General features: G+C 36.2%; 1 protein-coding gene across 1 annotated transcript; it reads right to left on the reverse strand.

Moving 5' to 3' along the window:
- Nucleotides 1-3160: 3160 nt before the first annotated feature.
- LOC111876270 (protein DETOXIFICATION 29) lies at nt 3161-7924 on the reverse strand. The gene is made up of 8 exons (XM_023872823.3): nt 7127-7924; nt 6455-6996; nt 6244-6330; nt 4785-4841; nt 4443-4681; nt 3874-3992; nt 3683-3769; nt 3161-3463 (listed from the first exon to the last, which is right to left on the reverse strand). The coding sequence occupies exons 1-8, from the start codon at nt 7421-7423 to the stop codon at nt 3398-3400; spliced, it is 1494 nt and encodes a 497-aa protein (XP_023728591.1). The 5' UTR covers nt 7424-7924; the 3' UTR covers nt 3161-3397.
- Nucleotides 7925-18642: the final 10718 nt, after the last annotated feature.

Raw genomic sequence — 18642 nt, forward strand, 5'->3', positions numbered from 1 at the left:
TGTGACGTTTATTGTATTTCTATACACAAATTAAATATTTCGTCGCTACAAAAAACAGACTTTCACACATGTGATCTAGCTACCAAAAAATCCATCTAGCGACTGGTCTTGCACAAAAAATTATTTTGGATTTCTAAATATATTAGTGACTTATTAGTTATTATGGTCTAATTTCTAAATATATCAGTGACTTATTATGGTCTAATTGAAAGTAAATATTATCTTCATGTCTTGTCACTATTCTGTACTAAAAGGAGAATAATTCTTGAAATTAATTGGTCCGAGGATAATTTGTCGCTAAGGTTAACTTCTCCAAAATTTAATTTTTAACTTAGCTAGGGATGACTAAAAGTTCAGTAGAGTTATTAATGTTTTGACATCGGTGTGTAATCCTCAGTTTTCTAGTAAAGCGTAAGGGTGGACAAAAACCTAACCTCAAGAAAAAAGAAAAAAAAAATTGCAAACTAAAACTGAACAAAAAAACTAATGTTGTGGTTTTTAGTTCGACAAAATTGCAAGAATGGTCCATGTGGTATGTCAAAACTAGCTAGTTTGGTTTAAAATGGGTTTGGCTCGCAAAGATGGTCCAATAGTTTCGTTTTGTTGCGAGTTTAGTCCAATTTCCTATGAACTTTTTTATAATGACGAATTTGCCCCTTATTATTTTATTTTCCATTTTTCTTTTATTACAACAATTAAAAATAAAACAAAAATAGAATCTCTCTCTCTCTCTCTCTCTCTCTCTCTCTCTCTCTCTCTCTCTCTCTCTCTCTCTCTCTCTCTCTCTCTCTCTCTCTCTCTTCATTGCCACCCCCACATCTTCATTGTATTCCTCCTCTTAATGATATGTAGAAAAAAGAAACCCTAACTCTAATCTTCATTGCCGACCCCCATTAATCTGTATCTCAACAAGATCAAATGGTTTTCATACGAGCTTTTAAGTGTGAGAGGGGAGAACCCTAATTGTTATTCCAGCTACGAAACGAGGGTTTGTAAATGGGGGTTTCGGATCCGCCGCCTCCTGAGAATCGACGAGCTTCGTCTTTACAGACCAAAACACAACGATGACGACCAAACCGCAGGAAACCCCTGTCGTTGCCTTGGTTTATTACTGCCTCTCGACGCCATTACAGACCCTAACGAGGCCACTGCAATAGAGGAAAGGCCACTGGAAACACCGACTGCCACCCCTCTTCACCACCGTTTATAACCGTCTCCATCGTCTATCGAACCTCCTGGCTCGGTCAAATGACCCTCAGGTGAGCTTCAATCGAGTTTGAAGAAGGAAATAAGGATACCCTATGGTTTTCACAAGTTACCGTCATTCTTGTTTCTTCAAATCTTAGGGTTTCACTGCCAAAGCTTCGATTTGGTGTCGTTTATCTTTTTTCGACGATGATGTTTAGGATTCCCATTGGGAGTGAAGGTTGGGGGAGGGAGTGAGGGTGGTGGCGTTCTATAGAGTGAGAGAGAGAGAGAGAGAGAGAGAGAGAGATTATCTTTTTTTCTTTTTCTTTATTTGATTTTTGTTATAAAAAAATTAAAAAAAAGAAAATATTAAGGGCAAATACGTCATTATAAAAAGTTTTAAAATTTTTGGACTAAACTCGCAACAAAACGAAACTATTGAACCATCTTTGTGAGCTAAACTCATTTTGGACCAAAGTAGCTAGTTTTGATATACCACAGGGACCATTCTTGCAATTTTGTCTTTTAGTTCGGTAAATAACAGGTATTTGCGGTGCGGTATGGTTTTGCATTTATATATACCACGCCAAAAATATCGTGACGCACCATTCGTAAATACGTTTAGACAAACCGCACCATTTAAATAAATAATATATATCACCTATTTAATATCCGTAAGAAATATTATTATTTTTATGTTTTTTAACTAAAATTGACTAAAAAGAAAAACATAAAAATTTCATTTTTAAGATTTAGTTTGAAGACTTGCAAAGTGAATATTTAGCTATAAAAATATTATATTAAGTCGTCTCAAGCGGCCATAGTTTCAATATATATTTCTTTCGAAATTTTCTAGGATTTTTATTCACTAACTCGTTGTTTATATGTGTACTTGACTTATTATAGATCCAAGGAAACATGGCTATAATCCATAAGTTTTGGGGATTTTAAAACCTACCGGATGTAAAAACTTCATCATATTTATTTTATTATGGTTTATAAACCGAAATGAACCACATAGAAACCAAAACGCACCTAAAACCGCAAACTGCACTAAACATAGAACCAAATGTTGCGGTTTTAACAAACTAAAAAATAATCTATATGGTTTTCAGTGCGGTCTTAACCAAAAACTTTGTCACGCTCAACCGTACTAAATGGCAGTGTTTTTGAAAAATATTTACAAAGTAATGTTTTGCCTACTTGTTATGTACATTATCATTTTTAGTGTTTAAGAGGGTGATTGGTACTAGTTTTGTGTTAGAACCATTCTAGTGGTAAAACTAGGTAGTTGGATGTTGGATTACTTTTGTATATACAATGTTTAAATTTTATTCTTGTATACGGTTGTAATAAAATACAATGTTTAAATTTTATTCTTATATATGGTTGTAATAAAAGATAACTTTGTGTGAAATACATTGTAGAGAAAAATATTAATGCATATAAAATTATAATATTTCTAATCTTCTAACAAATCAAAACACCAATTGAAAATACCTATAACCAGGCGAAGTATGGAAATTTTGTTCCTAAAACAGTTATTAATCGGTAAAAATTTGGTCATTTCAAAATAAGTTAACAATGAAAAATTTGTTGTAATTGTATAGTAATTTGTTGATGACTGTGAAACGTTTTGACGCTAAATGTGCTGTGCTTATATTCAACAACAAAAATTAGAGAGGGGTTATAGATGGTACTTTCGGTCGCTAAAGTTTGTTTTCTAGTAAAAAAATGAAGTATCTTTATATGTAATTTCTTTAACAATACACTTTAAAATAATTAAATTTTAATTTCATAAAATAATATTTTTATTTTTGGTTATCAAATTAATTTTATTTAGTGTTTTATTTATACATAACAAACAATAACAAACAACATATATGAAATGATTCTTTTAATTCAAACCAACAAACATGACAATGAAATATGATTTCCACTATATCAAACAGATCTTAGTAATTCATCAAGCTTTGACAAAAACCTAAAATGGAGATATTTTGTATAAATCTACATCACATGAATCGTGTTTGTTAAGTATTTATTAAATTCCTAATAACATCCTAAACATCGGTCACCAACCAAACACAATTTTACAAAAGATCGATAAAAACCGTCATCAAGTTTGATTCTATTTTGGTGAAATGATTTTAAGAAAATGAGGAATTGCACAATATTCAAATCCAAACCAACATCAAACAAAAGAACTTTATTGCTCTCCTTCCACCTCTTTTTGACCCGACCATTTTTTTATTCTCCTTTCAGCCAAAAATGCCTACAATATCCAAACGTGTATGACTTGGATAAGTTTGAATCTCACAACATACATAATATACAATAAGCAAAAGGCTTTTGGCCTACATGGTCAGTAAGAGATAGAAGTAGGATTAGTTATTTAGTTTGTGGTTTCAATATACATATACTACTAATTAGATGATTGAAAATTTATTGAATGAAGAAAAAATATACAAGGTGAAAACTGAAAATTAAGTACCTCTTTTTCCCAGTTGGTTCCGTAGCAAATCCAAATTAAAATCAAAGTCTGTACCACCGTTCCGGTCAACATGCCTACCCATATACCCTGCAATTATATCAATTTTGATTTTTGAGTCATAAATTTCATGTTTTTGCATGAATGCATGATGTACTACTACAAAGTACAAAGATGAGTAATTGTGTATCGACCTTTACACCCCAATTGGCAACAAATCCCAGAGAGAGCCCCAAAGGTACGCCGAATATGTAGTAGCATGCTATATTTATGTAAGCAATCACAGCTTGCCATCCTGCCCCAATCGCCACCCCTACGTTTTTAAGTATACATATATTTCAATCAGTCAGTCAATAATATGGGGGTATTTTAGTCTTTTAAACACCTCTGGCAGTTAAAGAAGCTAGCTATTGAATGGAATTTTAAATTTCTATTCCACGACACAAACACAAACACGTCTTGAAGGATTCTGGTGGAACTGAATTCTATGCATCCGGCTACCAAACATGCTATGGAATGAAATCCCTAATTCAAATTCCATCCGATTCCTTCACCAACGGAATTAGATTTTGTAGATTTGTCAACCAAATACGCAATGAAATGGAATCTCCAACTCCAGTTCCATCCGTGAATAGCTATAATCTACCCATAAAACTCACTATCATCTCCATCAAGGTTATGGTCTGATTTAACGATTATGAAAGTTTCAAGAGATGTAATTAAACTTGCAAAATTAAAATTATGTGAAACAAAAATCACATACCGGAAAGTGCGGGTTGAATATTGTTAATAATAAGGCAAGCCCCTAGCAATGGAGTAAGAACATAAACAGCTTCTTGAACTTGTAAATTATCAGAAAATAAGGCTGGATATTGATGCCGGAAAATGGCCAGAATTATGGCCAATAAAACGCCGATGAAAAAAGCAGAAAAAACAACCACCATAACTGACAACTTTGCAGCTCTTGGATGGGCCGCACCTAACTCATTCGACACCCTTACACTGCAAAATAAATATAAAAATTTAAAAAAATAGATTTAGTATTATGTGAATTTAATTAGTTATTTGGTGATGTTTTTTTAAGGGAAAATGGTTATTAACTAACCTGATAGCTGCATTGAATCCAAGTGCTACCATAACTGCCCAACCCACAATGTTTGTGCTGCAAAATTTGGTTTTAAGATTAGGACCATCGTGTATTTGTTTACATGGCCCTTCATACATCATTGTACAAGTATTTATACGGCTGATATCGGAGAATACGCTCTATCATAAATTATACATGAATCCGTGATAGACATTTATGAAAATTTATAAAAATGATATACATTTATCCAACTTAGTAATCGGACATTTAACTAAATGATCATTTTCCCAATCACAAAAACGATCATGAAAATCACGGTCAAATTGTGAAATTGTTCCCCCACAACCGCAACAATAAATAAATAAATAAATAAAAACTTAATGAAATTTACTTGGAAATTATATTAACAACTTCTAACTTTATAAGAACAGTTTTGAAATTTCAAGAACAATTTTGAATTTGTAAAATAGCACTTGATATAAATACACATTTAAATTTTTTAGAGTTCTGTATGGAGAAATTTCTAGGACGTGTTCGGCACATAGTTTTTTAAAGCTTTTAAAGGTTTTTAGAGTTCTATAAAATAGAATTTGAAAAAAATATATACATTTAAACTTTTTTAGAGTTTTATGTAGAAATTTTTAAGACGTGTTTTTGGAAGTTTTTAACTTTAAAAAAAACTTAAATAATAAAATAAAATTTCGTTCGGCGATAGAAGAATCTAGCTTTTACCTAAAATTAAAAAAAAAATCCAAAAGTTATTTCAAAGAGTAAATTACATGAATGTTCGGCACGTAGTTTTTGGAAGTTTTTAACTTTAAAAAAAAACTTAAATAATAAAATAAAATTTCGTTCTGCCATAGAAGCATCTAGTTTTTAGCTAAAATAAAAAAATATCCGAAAGTTATTTCAAAGAGTAAATTACATGAATGGTCACTAAGGTTTTGGGTAATTTGCATGTTTGGTCGCTAACTTATTTTTTTAACTCAGAAGGTCCCTACTGTTTGTTTTTATTACGTGTTTGGTCCCTACTGTTTGTTTTTGTTTTTGTTATGTGTTTGGTCAAATATTGTTTAACAAAAAATATATATATAATTTTACAAATTGAGTTAATTACTTTTTTTTAAAATCAATATCGTGTTTTAGATAATTTCTTTTATGTAATTTTACCTATTTTAAAAACTTCCACATATTTTTGACAAACGTCCATTTAGTCCATTTACAAATCAAAGCTACCAACTTACTACCTACTACTATCTAGTATCTAGTACCTATTATCTACTATCAAATCAATAACAAATCAATAACGTCTTTTAGATGATCAGTTCATTTATGGAATGCGCCTAAACTTAATGGAAGTTTAAGAAATTGTGGTGGTTTTATGACGGATTAAAAAGTTAACTTACGAATAGTTTAAAGTAATTACCGATTAATAAAAGAATGATATTATAACGAAAAATAATACTAAATTAGTAACCATATGGAGAGTGCATCCACAGCAATTTCCGCATTCTTTAGGTATCCAGCAAAAAGCACCAACGCCATAAAGTACCATGTTTCCAAGCTACACCAAATATTTAAAAATAAATAAACATGGTATTCTAAAGTTAGGTAGAAGTTTGTTGCGTTTTCATTGTTTGTTTTTTTGTTGGAAACTAGAAAGGAGTAATTGGGGTAGTTTTACTTACCAAAGCATGATAGCCGATGCAAAGGAAAGTTTAACGAAGGCCCATAGATTACTAAAAGCGTCCCAACTGAACCCTGACCATGCTCGACCACAAGTCCCACTGAAAATATAGATCATCTGAGCAATCACCATGAACCACCATGAAAGGTTGAGCACTATAGCTCCTCCCCATAACCCCCATCCCAACTTCAACATCAACAACCAGCTAAAAAACGTATGCAGCACCAACGCCACCGCAGATATGTAAGCCATCACCATTATCTTACTCTGAGCTTGAAGAAACTTAGCGATTGGGTAGTTGAAAGCGTACGCAAATAGCTGTGGAATCATCCATAGCGCCATCTTCCCTGCTGCGTGAGATATATCTTCTGTTTGTCCGATCAATAGGAGCAACGGAGTTGCAAAGATGTAGAGGAACATCATAATGAGACCAGTTACGAAGAGGATAACCCACGATCTCTGCATATATATTCCTAACATATCCACTTGCCCTGCTCCAAATGCTTGCCCACACAAAGTCTCCAATGCGCTCCCCATTCCAACCTGTAGATTTAACAGATCAATTGATCGAGTTTCAGTTAATTAGGGTAAATTTCGATTTCAAATCGTTAATTTGATTTCATAAACGATATCTGAAACCAATTCGGTGAGGAAAAAACTTGACAAAACTAACCATGATTCCCAAAGAGAAACCTGCAATAACTGAGTTCTCGATTGAGACAGCTGCGAGATCGAGTGTTCCTACATGACCGGCGAAGGTTTGTGTAACTGCACCGAGTGAGTATTGACAGACGGTGGTGAAAATTGCAGGGCCAGCAAGGTACCAGAGCTTCTTTGATTCGACGCCAAATTGGACAAAGAAATCGTTTATTCCGTTGATCGGAGGGATATCTTCAACGTCTCCGGTGAAGTGAGCGTTCTGTTGGCCATCTTTTGAGGTAAGAAGCGGCGACTCTGCGTTGCTCTCCATTGAATTATGAATTATCTATCTCTCTCACACAGAGTAGTAGTAATGTGTGTGAAAGGAAGGAAGAAGTTGTAAAATCGGATTTTGTTGGTTACAGTCTTGTTGGTTTCGAACACCTAATATGCAATCTTTAGGCACACAGTCCCACCAAACCAGTTTTGTTCCCGCCTTTCTCCAAAACGATTACAGATTTACAAAATACAAAATAACCCTATTTATCCAAATAAATGAACATTTTGTCCGTCCACATATGACAAAAAACGATTTAACACTAACCAGCTGATAATTACAAATTAGCATGTTGTTCCAAACATATTTTGGGCTAGGACAAAAGAAAAAAAATAGACCCTTAATATATATCAATATCATCAAGTTTTTTATAATAACTCCATAATCGAAAGAAAATTACTTGTATTATCTTCTAAATATAACAATTTCCATAAAAAAATTTGGACTCTTTTAAAAGATGGGCCTTGAACGGTCGTCCCTATCGCCTACCCTCTGAGACAGCCTGCAAATTAGTAGGTTTATTTGAAGTTTTCAACCGGTTTACTTTAAACCGGTTGAGAATTGGTAGATTTTTAACATGATTTCAATCCATCAATATATTTAAAAGTATATTTATATTTATTTGAACATATGAATTGCGTTTGATGTTGTAATTTTTCAAACTTAAACAGTTGTTAGATTTATTTAAAAAATTCTAATTTTATTTGCAAATGTGACATTTAATTAGGTGTAAGTTTTTATTTAACTTTTAAAAAAAATGATCATTTGGGACCGCCACTTTTTGTTCTTCACTTGTACATCGGATTACAGACAATTGCAGACTTCTTCTTCATGTTTAGTATCTTGATGATGGGACCGTCATTGAAGATTTAAAGGAGCTGAGATGGCTAGAATATTGGACATCATTAGGGTGGCAACCCATGATTGGGTCTTGAACTGAATATCAAGAAAACTGAGTTGTTTTGGTATTCATGTGATGGTAAGAAGCTTCGTGTGGTTTATTTCCTGCCGACATTAGACGACCATTATTGGGGGTGAAGCTTCTTAGGGGGAGCCGTTAGTAGAGATGCGAGTTTTATTAGCGGGTTAGCCAAGAAGAGGGTTATCAAGGTTGTTGATTTGATGCGCCCTCTTCCACAGCCACATAACCTCCAAAGTGAGCTCCTATTGCTTCGATCTTGCATGGGCATCGCCAAACTTTTTTTTTATTTTTTAGCTTGAGGACTTGCCAACTCGTTCACATGGAGGAGGCAGCCTTGTGTTTTGATAAAGCGTTATGTTGGTCAATTAAGGACATTGTGGTTTGTGGGAGTCCCTTCTTTAGATACATTCAATGGCGAACTGCTTCATTACCAATTAGGTTTAGGGTTGTACTCAACGCTACAGGCTTCCTTATATGTTTTTATGGCCTTACGAGCTCAATCGTTAGTGTTACAAGACCACATCTTATGAGATAGTGGCATATATAGTAGGGATTCTGATTATGTTTGTGCTTTGGTGTAACAACTAGTAAAAATTGGTCAGGCTTCGGCGGTCAAACCACTGTGAACCGCTATGTGTTAAGGACCAATTGTGTATAATTTTATGTTTATAATGTATATTAAAGATATATTATTTATAATTACTTTTAAAACATCTCAAATTGCTCAAACCATCTATTGTTGAAGATCGAAACGAATATCACCAAAAATTAAATTTATTTGTGACGTTAAAATAAAATTTTGAATTAAGTTTATTTGAGAGTTATGGATAAGAAAATTGAATAAATTACGTTCTCCTGATTTTGTGGATATAAAGAACGTCCAAAACGGATATCGTATGAGAAAGTTACGCCTCTTTAAAGTTATAAAAATCAGTATTTATTTGATTTATCCTGAAATGAATTGTGCACTGCTTCGTTTGGAATGGCTACGAATCTCGTAAACCGTTTTTGAGCATGTTTTTTAATGCGGATTATGGTATATTTTTTTCTTATATTTTTATAATATTCTTAATCTCAACCAAAATCAGATTTGTAAAATCTGTCGAATCTGTCCCAATTAATCGCAAAACTTTAAACGTTAATTCACAGAGTTTGGTATATCATAATTTAGATGCGTCTGCATTTTTTAAATCACCACGACCAAAACAATCAATAGGCAATTTCATAAAATTATTACGGATTCGGGATCGATGGCACAAGAATTAAGAATCAAGATTTATTCACTAAAGTTTGAAAATATTATACACATGTCTATTATATATATAAAAAATATACATCTTTTGGGTACTTTGAAACCTCAATAATTCAGCAAAAGCTTCAAATAAAAGCTACAACCGATCCCCCATCCATTTTCAAAAAAAAAAAAAAAAACTTTGCATCTCTCTTTCTTCTTCAATTACACACCCACCGGAGGTGGGTGGTCCTCCGATCAAATGTGGAAGATCAGTATCAGAGCTATTGGTTATAGCGAACTAGTACCTTATTAGGAAAGCACTTAAGCACGAGTATAGCCTAGGGCTTACTCTTACACCCCTTTCCCGAGTTGTAGCAAAGAAAAGAAAAGAAAGTAATGAGAGAAAGGAAGAGAATATAAAGGAAAAGAAATTTGTCGTTTGTGTTCCCGAGTTGGAGAGAAGTGGAAGGAAAGTTAAATATTTTGTTCGTTCTCTCCAAATCCTTCCAAATCGGAAGGAAAGTTAGGAGGGAAAGTGATCCTTCCATTTCTTTCCACTTCCTTCCTTTAATGAAACTCGGGAACACCAATTTCTTTTACTTTACTCTCACTTCCACCCATTTCCTTTCTTTTATCTCCTTAAATTGAACTCGGGAATGGGGTTTTAGGCTACGCATATTCCTTAACCTACAAATATAGGCTTACACATATATACATACATAAACTCTAACCCTCGAATACTAATACAATGCAAGGTTTTAGGTCAAACACTTTAGTTAAGTTGACTGTACGTGGGCCAAACCACAACTAGATGTAGACTGATCACCTCTGTTTAATTATAGTTAGACCGATAAACAATCAAGCTTTGATTCGGTTGTTGATAGACTAAAACGTTTGGAATCCATAATATTTAAAGATAATCATAGTTCGAAACGCTTAAGAACCCTCAAAAGTTTAATAAACACCTTACGAATATTTGGCAAATAGTTACCTCAAATGCTCATGAAATTGTAAGTATCATAAACATAAATCATGTCTGAAGTTTATCTCGAAATGCTAATTTCTCGGCTATGATATTTTACGAATACTTATGTTAGACATCTCATGAATACCTTGCAAAAATACGCACATTCGTGAATCGTTTCGAATTCGGATTAGGTATTCAATCAATTTGTTTCTTTCTGTTGTAAACCGTCCGACTTACGTTTGAACCATCCAAGTTCAAAAGAAGGTCACCTACTGTAACACTCGATTTCAGGTTTGCTTCGTTGTTTGGGGTTGCGGCCCAATCATTAGTTGTCATGAGGCTTAGGGCTTCGGGGAAGGAAGGATTTGGCCCATTTCGGGTGTAGTTGTCATGGTATAAGTGATCCAAGTATTCGATTGTGTCTTCGGAAGCCAAGGGTATAATCATAATTTAATATCTCAGTCTTTCGTGGATTTAGGGTTTTATTTGGGAGTTTTAAGGCTTGGGTGTGTTATTAGGAGCATAGGGGTTCTCGTCGCCTTTTCGTGGATATAAGGTCTGTTGGAAACAGACCTAGGATGAAGGAGTTATGGTATTTTAAAGATATTAGCAGTTTTGGTCCCTAATGAAAATAATTAGCAAGGCAGTCCCCTGCATGCAAGGATGCATGCGTGTGTTTGGATGGGTATGCCCAGCGTAAATTGGGGGTACGCCCAGCGTAATGATGGATATGTGAAACGCGGGACTTAGATATGTACGCCTAGTGTACAATAACTACACCCAACGGAGTGTGTTGAGTTCTAAAACCCTAATTTTTAGGGTTGGCTCACTATTTAGGCACCTTAAGTTTCAGGTGTGAGCCTCCTTTTCATTCTTCATTGTCTTAAACCCTAAATCTCGAGCTTTAGCTTCATCCAAGAGTATGGTGAGCCTTGTATGTGCATTTGTAGTGGATTCTAGTGTATTTCAAGAAGTGGTGGCTTGGTACAAGGTGGTGGTTCAAGGAAAGGCTTGTGGATCTGGACTCTTTGCTATATTTTCAGCTCAATAAAGGTAAAAAGTTCTTAGCTTGATCATTAGAAGTTGAGAGATAAGATTATGTGGGTTTTGGTTCCATTTTTTGACCAGATGAGCAAGATCTAGTGGTTGGAGACCAATCCAGAAGTTTTGAGTTGCCGCTCTTAGCAGATCTGAGGTTGTAAGTTTATAAAATGCTTGCTTGATGCTTAGATAAGGTCCATGCATGTTCTTGATTGGGTTTTAATGGATTAAAATGGTTATTGGGTCCCTTTGGGTCATGCAAATGCATAAAGGTGCCAACATTATGCATTAAGAGCTTTAGTTGGAGGTTCCCTGAAGTTTAGACGCAAAGTACCTAATTGGTTAAGTCATAAACTGAGTTTGGAGGATCTGTGGTTACGCCCCGCGTAACTAGAGATACGCCCAACGTACCTCTTCTTCGGCCGCGATCCAGGTTCCTCGAGTACGCCCAGCGTAGGCTGAGCGTACGCCCCGCGTTCGTCGTTCTGTGGGCCTGTGGGCTTGTTTCATGTTTGGGCTTAAGTTTTAGGTTAGGTTTTTGTGTTGGGTTTTTGGTCAGAAGAATTTAAGAGTTTTAGGACTTTTGGACATGTCTAGTTGGGCCAAAATTTTGTATTGTGCCTTGGTGGGCCCAATGGCTTTGGACTTTAGGGGCCCTATGGGCTTGGACCTTTGGGCCATCGGAGAATAATTATTAGACCATGAAATGTTGGTCTTTTGGGTAAGGCTTATATGGGGTTAGGCCCAATTTGGAAAATTGGGCCATTAAAGGGCTTTTGTGGATCTTGCGGTTTTGGGGCTTGGTCCTTGGTTGTGAGTCTTGTTGTATTGGGGTAAAATGGTCAATGTACCCTAAGTTTGGATTATGGATCATGGTTTAGAACTCAATTGCTAATTGGGTGATATTTTGGTATTGATAGCTTGGGAGTCATCAGGGTAGTAGCTAAGGATTTCTTTCAGTGAGCTTCTACATTCGAGGTGAGTCTCTCTTCGTAGAATATGTTGGTCGAAGGCACCAAGGCCGGCCCATTGGTATTGATATAGCTTAATGATTCTCTTTGTGATAATTATTAATGTAGCACCCCAAAATTCAAGGCCAAAAATTTCATTTTTAAATAAGTTATTATAAAACCATAAGTATAAAAACATCCATAATAACATCTCATGTCAAAACCAAAGTGTCAATAGTCAAACATGTTATCATGAAATAATATCATATTGTAATCCCAAATATCTCATGTGCGGAAAACTTAGTGTGATGCGCTACGATCGAGTCGGCTAATTTCCTATGAAAACATAGTACCTGAAACCAAAAGTGAAAATCGTAAACACGAAGCTTAGTGAGTTCCCCAAATACCACATACCATACATATCAACATACTGCCTAGCATATCTGGGTGCTGGCCTACCCCTTCGGTCTCTTTCAACTGAATATTGTCTAGCATATAAGCACATAAATCACATACTGTCAGACATAACCATGAGCCATACATATATCATAATTAATAAAGATGTTATGTGTCAAACATAGTCTTGCCATTATGCCACGGGCTGCCACGTGGTCTTTCTTGCCGAGTTGGGGGCCACTCCTCAGTCTCACAGACAAGTGTCAAGAGCCACCTCCTGGTCTTCCATGCAAGCATCACAAAGACAATTAGCATACATACTACTCTACTTAGCCAATTAGCATACAGTGTGCCAAGAGCCACCTCTTGGTCTTTCATACATAATGCCTAGGGCTAACCCCCGGGTCTTCCTACCATACATAATAACATAGAGTGTGCCAGGAGCCGCCTCCTGGTCTTTCATACATAATGCCTAGGGCTAACCCCCGGGTCTTCCTACCATATATAATAACATAGAGTGTGCCAAGAGCCGCCTCCTGGTCTTTTATACATATTGCCTAAGGCTAACCCCCGGGTCTTCCTACCATGCATCAAACAAATGGGCCGACATTGGTGCCTTCGACCCATACAAACAGTGGGGAGACTCACCTCGTATTGCTGAAGTCCCGCGACTAAATCCCTGGCTGTTGGCTGACAGATCCCCAAATTGTCAATCATCAAAACAACATCCAATTGACAATTGAATTCTAATATATAACCATAAGTACAAACTTAGGGTAAAAGGACCATTTTACCCCTAACCTAGCTTGGTCCAAGACCAAGGCTCAAACTCACACTTGAAGGCCCAAAAGCCAAATAATCAACCAAGGCCCATTTATGGCCCAATTTTCCAAATTGGACCCAAACCCCCTTACATGGGCCTTACCCTAAAGCCTATTTAAAATCCTAGTCCATACACTTAGCATTTCGATGGTCCAATATCTCATAATCATTAAGACCCAATTATGGCCAACTTATGGCCCGATTTTCCAAATTGGGCCCAAGCCTTCCCAATGGGCCTTATCCTTAAGCCCAATAATTTCCTTAGTCCATAAACATGTTCTCTTTTGGTTCATCAATAAGCCAATCACCAAAGTCCAAAAAAAGGCCCAACTTGAAGCCCAAACATAATTAGGGTTTTCACATAAAATGATGATTATGGTTAAGTGTCCCTACTTAACCAATTAAGGACTTAATCCCTTAATTCCAAAATTGTCTTAAGTTAACTGCAAGGATCATTAATTAATATTTTAAGTCTAGTAGATAGCTTCAATGCGGGTCCCGTTAACTTCCAAATTAGGGTTTCATGACATTAGGGTTTTCTAAACCCTAATTAGGGTTTACAACTCACAAGTTAGTTAATTTAGTTAATTAAATAAATACATATGCGTGTGTAAATCGGACACCACCCGCTGCCACCTCGGGCAGTGGTGGTCGGCGGCGGTCCATGGCAGCAGGAGGCGGCAGCCCCCATTTTAGTGGTGAATGCCAATAATCTTTAACCCAAAACATGATCAAGGCAAATATAGTACACACAAAACACCCAAGGTGGCGGCTTGGTGGTGGTAGAACGGTAGTAGGAGACGACAGCAACACAACAGCGGCAGACGTGGGTTGAGGCAGCAACATAAGGAACAGGAAGCGAGTGTGTGCGACCCAACTGCGAACAACAACAACGCCCACGAACCATGCTTTTCCCGATCTCCTCGTGACTTTTCGTCTTCGCCGGCGACAGTATGAGGTGGCTGCTCCGGTGATTCTTCGGTGGTGGCGAGGAGGTGGCGGCTGGGAGGGTGGAGAAGATGAGGTGGCGGCTGAATAGATATTAAGGTTAGGGTTAATGAGGGTATGGTGTTAATGTTTCTAAACGAGGGTCAAGGGTGGAGATGACGGGTCTTAGTCCCGCCTCCACCTATCAAACTTAATGCGTTTTCAACACTTTCAGTCCCTCCATCCCCTTCTATTTTTCGAATTAAGCCCAAAATTTACCATGCAACCCCTGCTTCCCAAAATCCTTTACATTTCAGGCCTTAAAGTTACAATACAAACCCCAAATTCTGAAATTTATACCATCTAGCTCCTTATCGCCAACATTAATAAATTACTAAGGGTTTAGGGCTAAAATAAATAAAATATAAACTACATCTCGGGATTTTAGGGCTTAATATTTATTTATTTATTTATTTTAAACGTGACGTTACAATTAAGGTGGTACGTATTGTTTGATGATTATGTGAGATATGCATGATTTTATTGTTGGATTAATGTCTAAGTCCATAACTATATTTGGTATGTACTTGACCCGACCCGGCATGGTCCATTTGGGTTGCATGGCATCGTGCACTTGGATAGACTAAATGAGAGAAAATAAGACACTTATGGTTATTAATATATTATAAGTTCTAATATATTAATAATGAGAATAATAATATTTAATTAGTATTGACCAAGAATTAATTTAGAATTAATTATGTGATCAAAAGAAGACTAATTAAATATATGGGTCGATTGTGTAAATCATCCATAACTTATATAGTGGGCCAAAGCTCCATGGATAATCAAGTTGGGTTAAACCCATAGGATGCTCCATGGAGGTTACATAGCCCATGGGTCATGGAAATGAAACGTCATGACAATTAGGGTTTACATGGTGTAACCCTAATTGTAACACACTGTATAAGCATCATATTATTCACCAAAATTGGCCACTAGTGTGTGTAAAAGAAGGGCTAGCCGATTTCATAAAGTGTGGATTTCTCTCTAAGTTATTCCAAGAGCATTTGATGTTGTGTGAGCCATTTGAGGTGTCACATTTGAGGCACTAGGCACTCAAGCCCCATGGAGTCAATCTACACTACAAGAGGTATGTATTCTATCAATATTATTACCCAAGTATCTATGATTGTATGCTAGATAGGGTAATACCTTGGAATATTAGTATTTGCATGTATATTAGAGAAAACATAGATCCAAGGTATTTAGGGTTGCATGTACACCATAGGAGTGTTAGAATGCTCACAACCCAACATTTATATGGTAGTGGTAGGGGGTGGGATAAACCTTGTAATCAGTTGGAATAAGAACGAAAGGGTAGGTCGGGTACCCAGATATGCCTGACAAGGGTAGGTCGGGCACCCATATATGCCTAAAAAGCATAGGTCAAGCACCCAGATATGCTCGGTAGGGTAGGTCGGGCACCCAAATATGTCTGACAATATGTTTGCATTATATATGGTATTTGGGGAACTCACTAAGTTGCGTGCTTATAATTTGTGGTTTTGGTTTCAGGTACTTCCAGTTCAGAAGTGAAGGGTTCGGCTTGATAGCGACGCATACACCCGTGTTTTCTGCAATATGTGACTTTGGGATTCAACTCTGATAATTGTGTTGATTAGAAATGTTTTTTTAAATGTTTGGATTAAGTTACATCTATGCTTTGATTATAATAAAAATAAACTTTATATCCTTGAGTATTGGGATGCTACACCTACACTTTTTAGGACACAAATTTTACCGGGTAGAACTATTATGTGTAGATTGTGGGCATCAACTCTACTTATGCCACGACTTGAGAAGCACTATAGGTGATAATCATAGGAGTATGCTACCAAGAGGTGAAATACATAAATTAGAACAAGCATTAGTGGAAGAAAAGTTTGTTATGAAAATGGTGAAAAAGGGCATTTTGAGAGAAACTGCCCAAGACTAAAGAACCAAGAGGTAATGGCTCGATTCAGAAGAATTATGATCAAAACAAGGAATGGATAACCAAGAACCATCAATAGTAAACAGCGTGTTTCTTGTAAGCAAATTGTATACCGAAGAACTTCTAATTCAGTTATGCAAAGAAATCCTTACGAACCCTAAACTTAAACCTATTATGAGTCATGAACCCAGTAGTTTTCAGAAAACCTGTAGAGTAGAGACAAGTAGAGAGTTGTCAGAAATGTACTCGCGAAATTTTAATAAATCTCATCCTAACACTTACCAAATCATGTTTGTCACGTCAATCTTGTGTGTATGTCACCAAAAGTCCAATATCGTTTTCTATATGAAACGGTTTTGTTTACGTCACGTCAGGTCATATACGACCCCCTTAAACTGATAAAATAACCATGAACGATCAATCTTTACTTATCGACTTTATGCCAATTCCGATCGGAAGCTTCAACATTATCATAGGTATGAACTAACTACCTCCCCAATTACGTCTAAATATGTAATACAAGAAAGTTGTATGATCAAATCTACCCACGAGAAACCATGGTCATTTATGATGACAAGTCGGAAAGAACCTAAAGTTTCTTTCCTACCCTAAAGATTAACGGTGAAGGATTTATTTAAATGTGAAGGATTTGATCAAACTTTGAAGGTTAAGTGAAGACTTCTTCCTAAGAAATCAACGCTGGAATTTTAACAACAAAAAAATTTATGTTGGATACTACCGGTGATCCATCGGGAACCTCTTTATGGTAGCTCAAATGTCAACTATGTTAACACCAAAAGGTAACAAATTCCTAATGGAAAAATAAGCAAGAGAATATATTCCAGAAGTTGTAACAACTATGGTGTAACGCACCAATCCTAACTTTCTAAAAGAACAAAGAACTTGTTCGTGTACGATGACATGTAAATAAAGGATTGAGGTGCACATAGATGAATTAAGACAAGGTTTTTGCCTATGCTTTTTGTCGAATGACATACATGAGAACTTTTTTGTCATCATGATGTGTGAGATTCGTTAACATTATAATGAGATTGACATAGTAGCAAATGACTTGCGCTGAAAAGACCGTACCAAACCCCGTTGAGTGCGAACATTAACTATGAATATCCATTCACAACCTACAACTCAAATTCGAGAAGTTTTACTCGAGACCCTAAGAGAGAAAAGCTTCAAGAGTAAAGCTCTGTGAAGACTGGAAAACAGGTCAACTCAGGGGTGACAGGACGCGATACTTTATGAACCAAATTTGTATGCCTAAGTGCAGTGAACACAGGAGCATAGTCTTGGACGACGCTTGCAGACTAAAGTGCCTCATCCATCCAGGCTCTTACTTTATGTACTTAAATTTGAAAGAATTGAAGTGATGAACATGCATGAAAGTGGCGATTACCACTTGAGTGGGAAAATATCATACTTGTAACAAATGTAGAATGTCAGAAACACTCAGAACTAGGGTAATGATAAAGAAATACCCATCTAAAAGTGGGAACCAACGTCAATGGACTCCATACCAAAGCTACCCAAGAAACCTAAAGGTTTCAAATTCTATTCAGGCAGTGGTCCATAGATAGACTAAGTATGCCCACTTCCTGCTAATCTAAGAACCATGTGAAATGGAAAAGCTTACCAGTACTTGCCAAAGAAATCGTCAAACTGCACAAGCTGCCAATCTCTATCATCTCTCGCTAAGATAGTAGATTCACCTATTAGTTTTTACAATCATTGAAACCCTTGAGTGTGCGCTTAGGCGTAAGCATAACTATTCATCCCCAATTGTTAGATCGAATGAACCATCTCGACATGAGTAATATGCTCTGAACATGTATGATGGACTTAAATATTTCATAAGGTACTCATGGTTGTTAAATGAGTTTTCCTAGGATAATGGTTGTCACACCAGCATAAGGACCTCACTGCTTGATGCTTAGTACGAAGAA

Source organism: Lactuca sativa, chromosome 1 (assembly GCF_002870075.4).
Source record: "Lactuca sativa cultivar Salinas chromosome 1, Lsat_Salinas_v11, whole genome shotgun sequence".
In the NCBI taxonomy this organism is placed as follows: Eukaryota; Viridiplantae; Streptophyta; class Magnoliopsida; order Asterales; family Asteraceae; genus Lactuca; species Lactuca sativa.

Excerpts from the sequence above, each read along its gene's own strand:
- LOC111876270 (XM_023872823.3), bottom strand. The coding sequence starts at position 7,423 with ATGGAGAGCAACGCAGAGTCGCCGCTTCTTACCTCAAAAGATGGCCAA. Across the intron at positions 6,331-6,454 it reads GCATCGGCTATCATGCTTTG|CTTGGAAACATGGTACTTTA; the intron begins GTAAGTAAAACT and ends TATTTGGTGTAG. Across the intron at positions 4,682-4,784 it reads GGATTCAATGCAGCTATCAG|TGTAAGGGTGTCGAATGAGT; the intron begins GTTAGTTAATAA and ends TTTATTTTGCAG.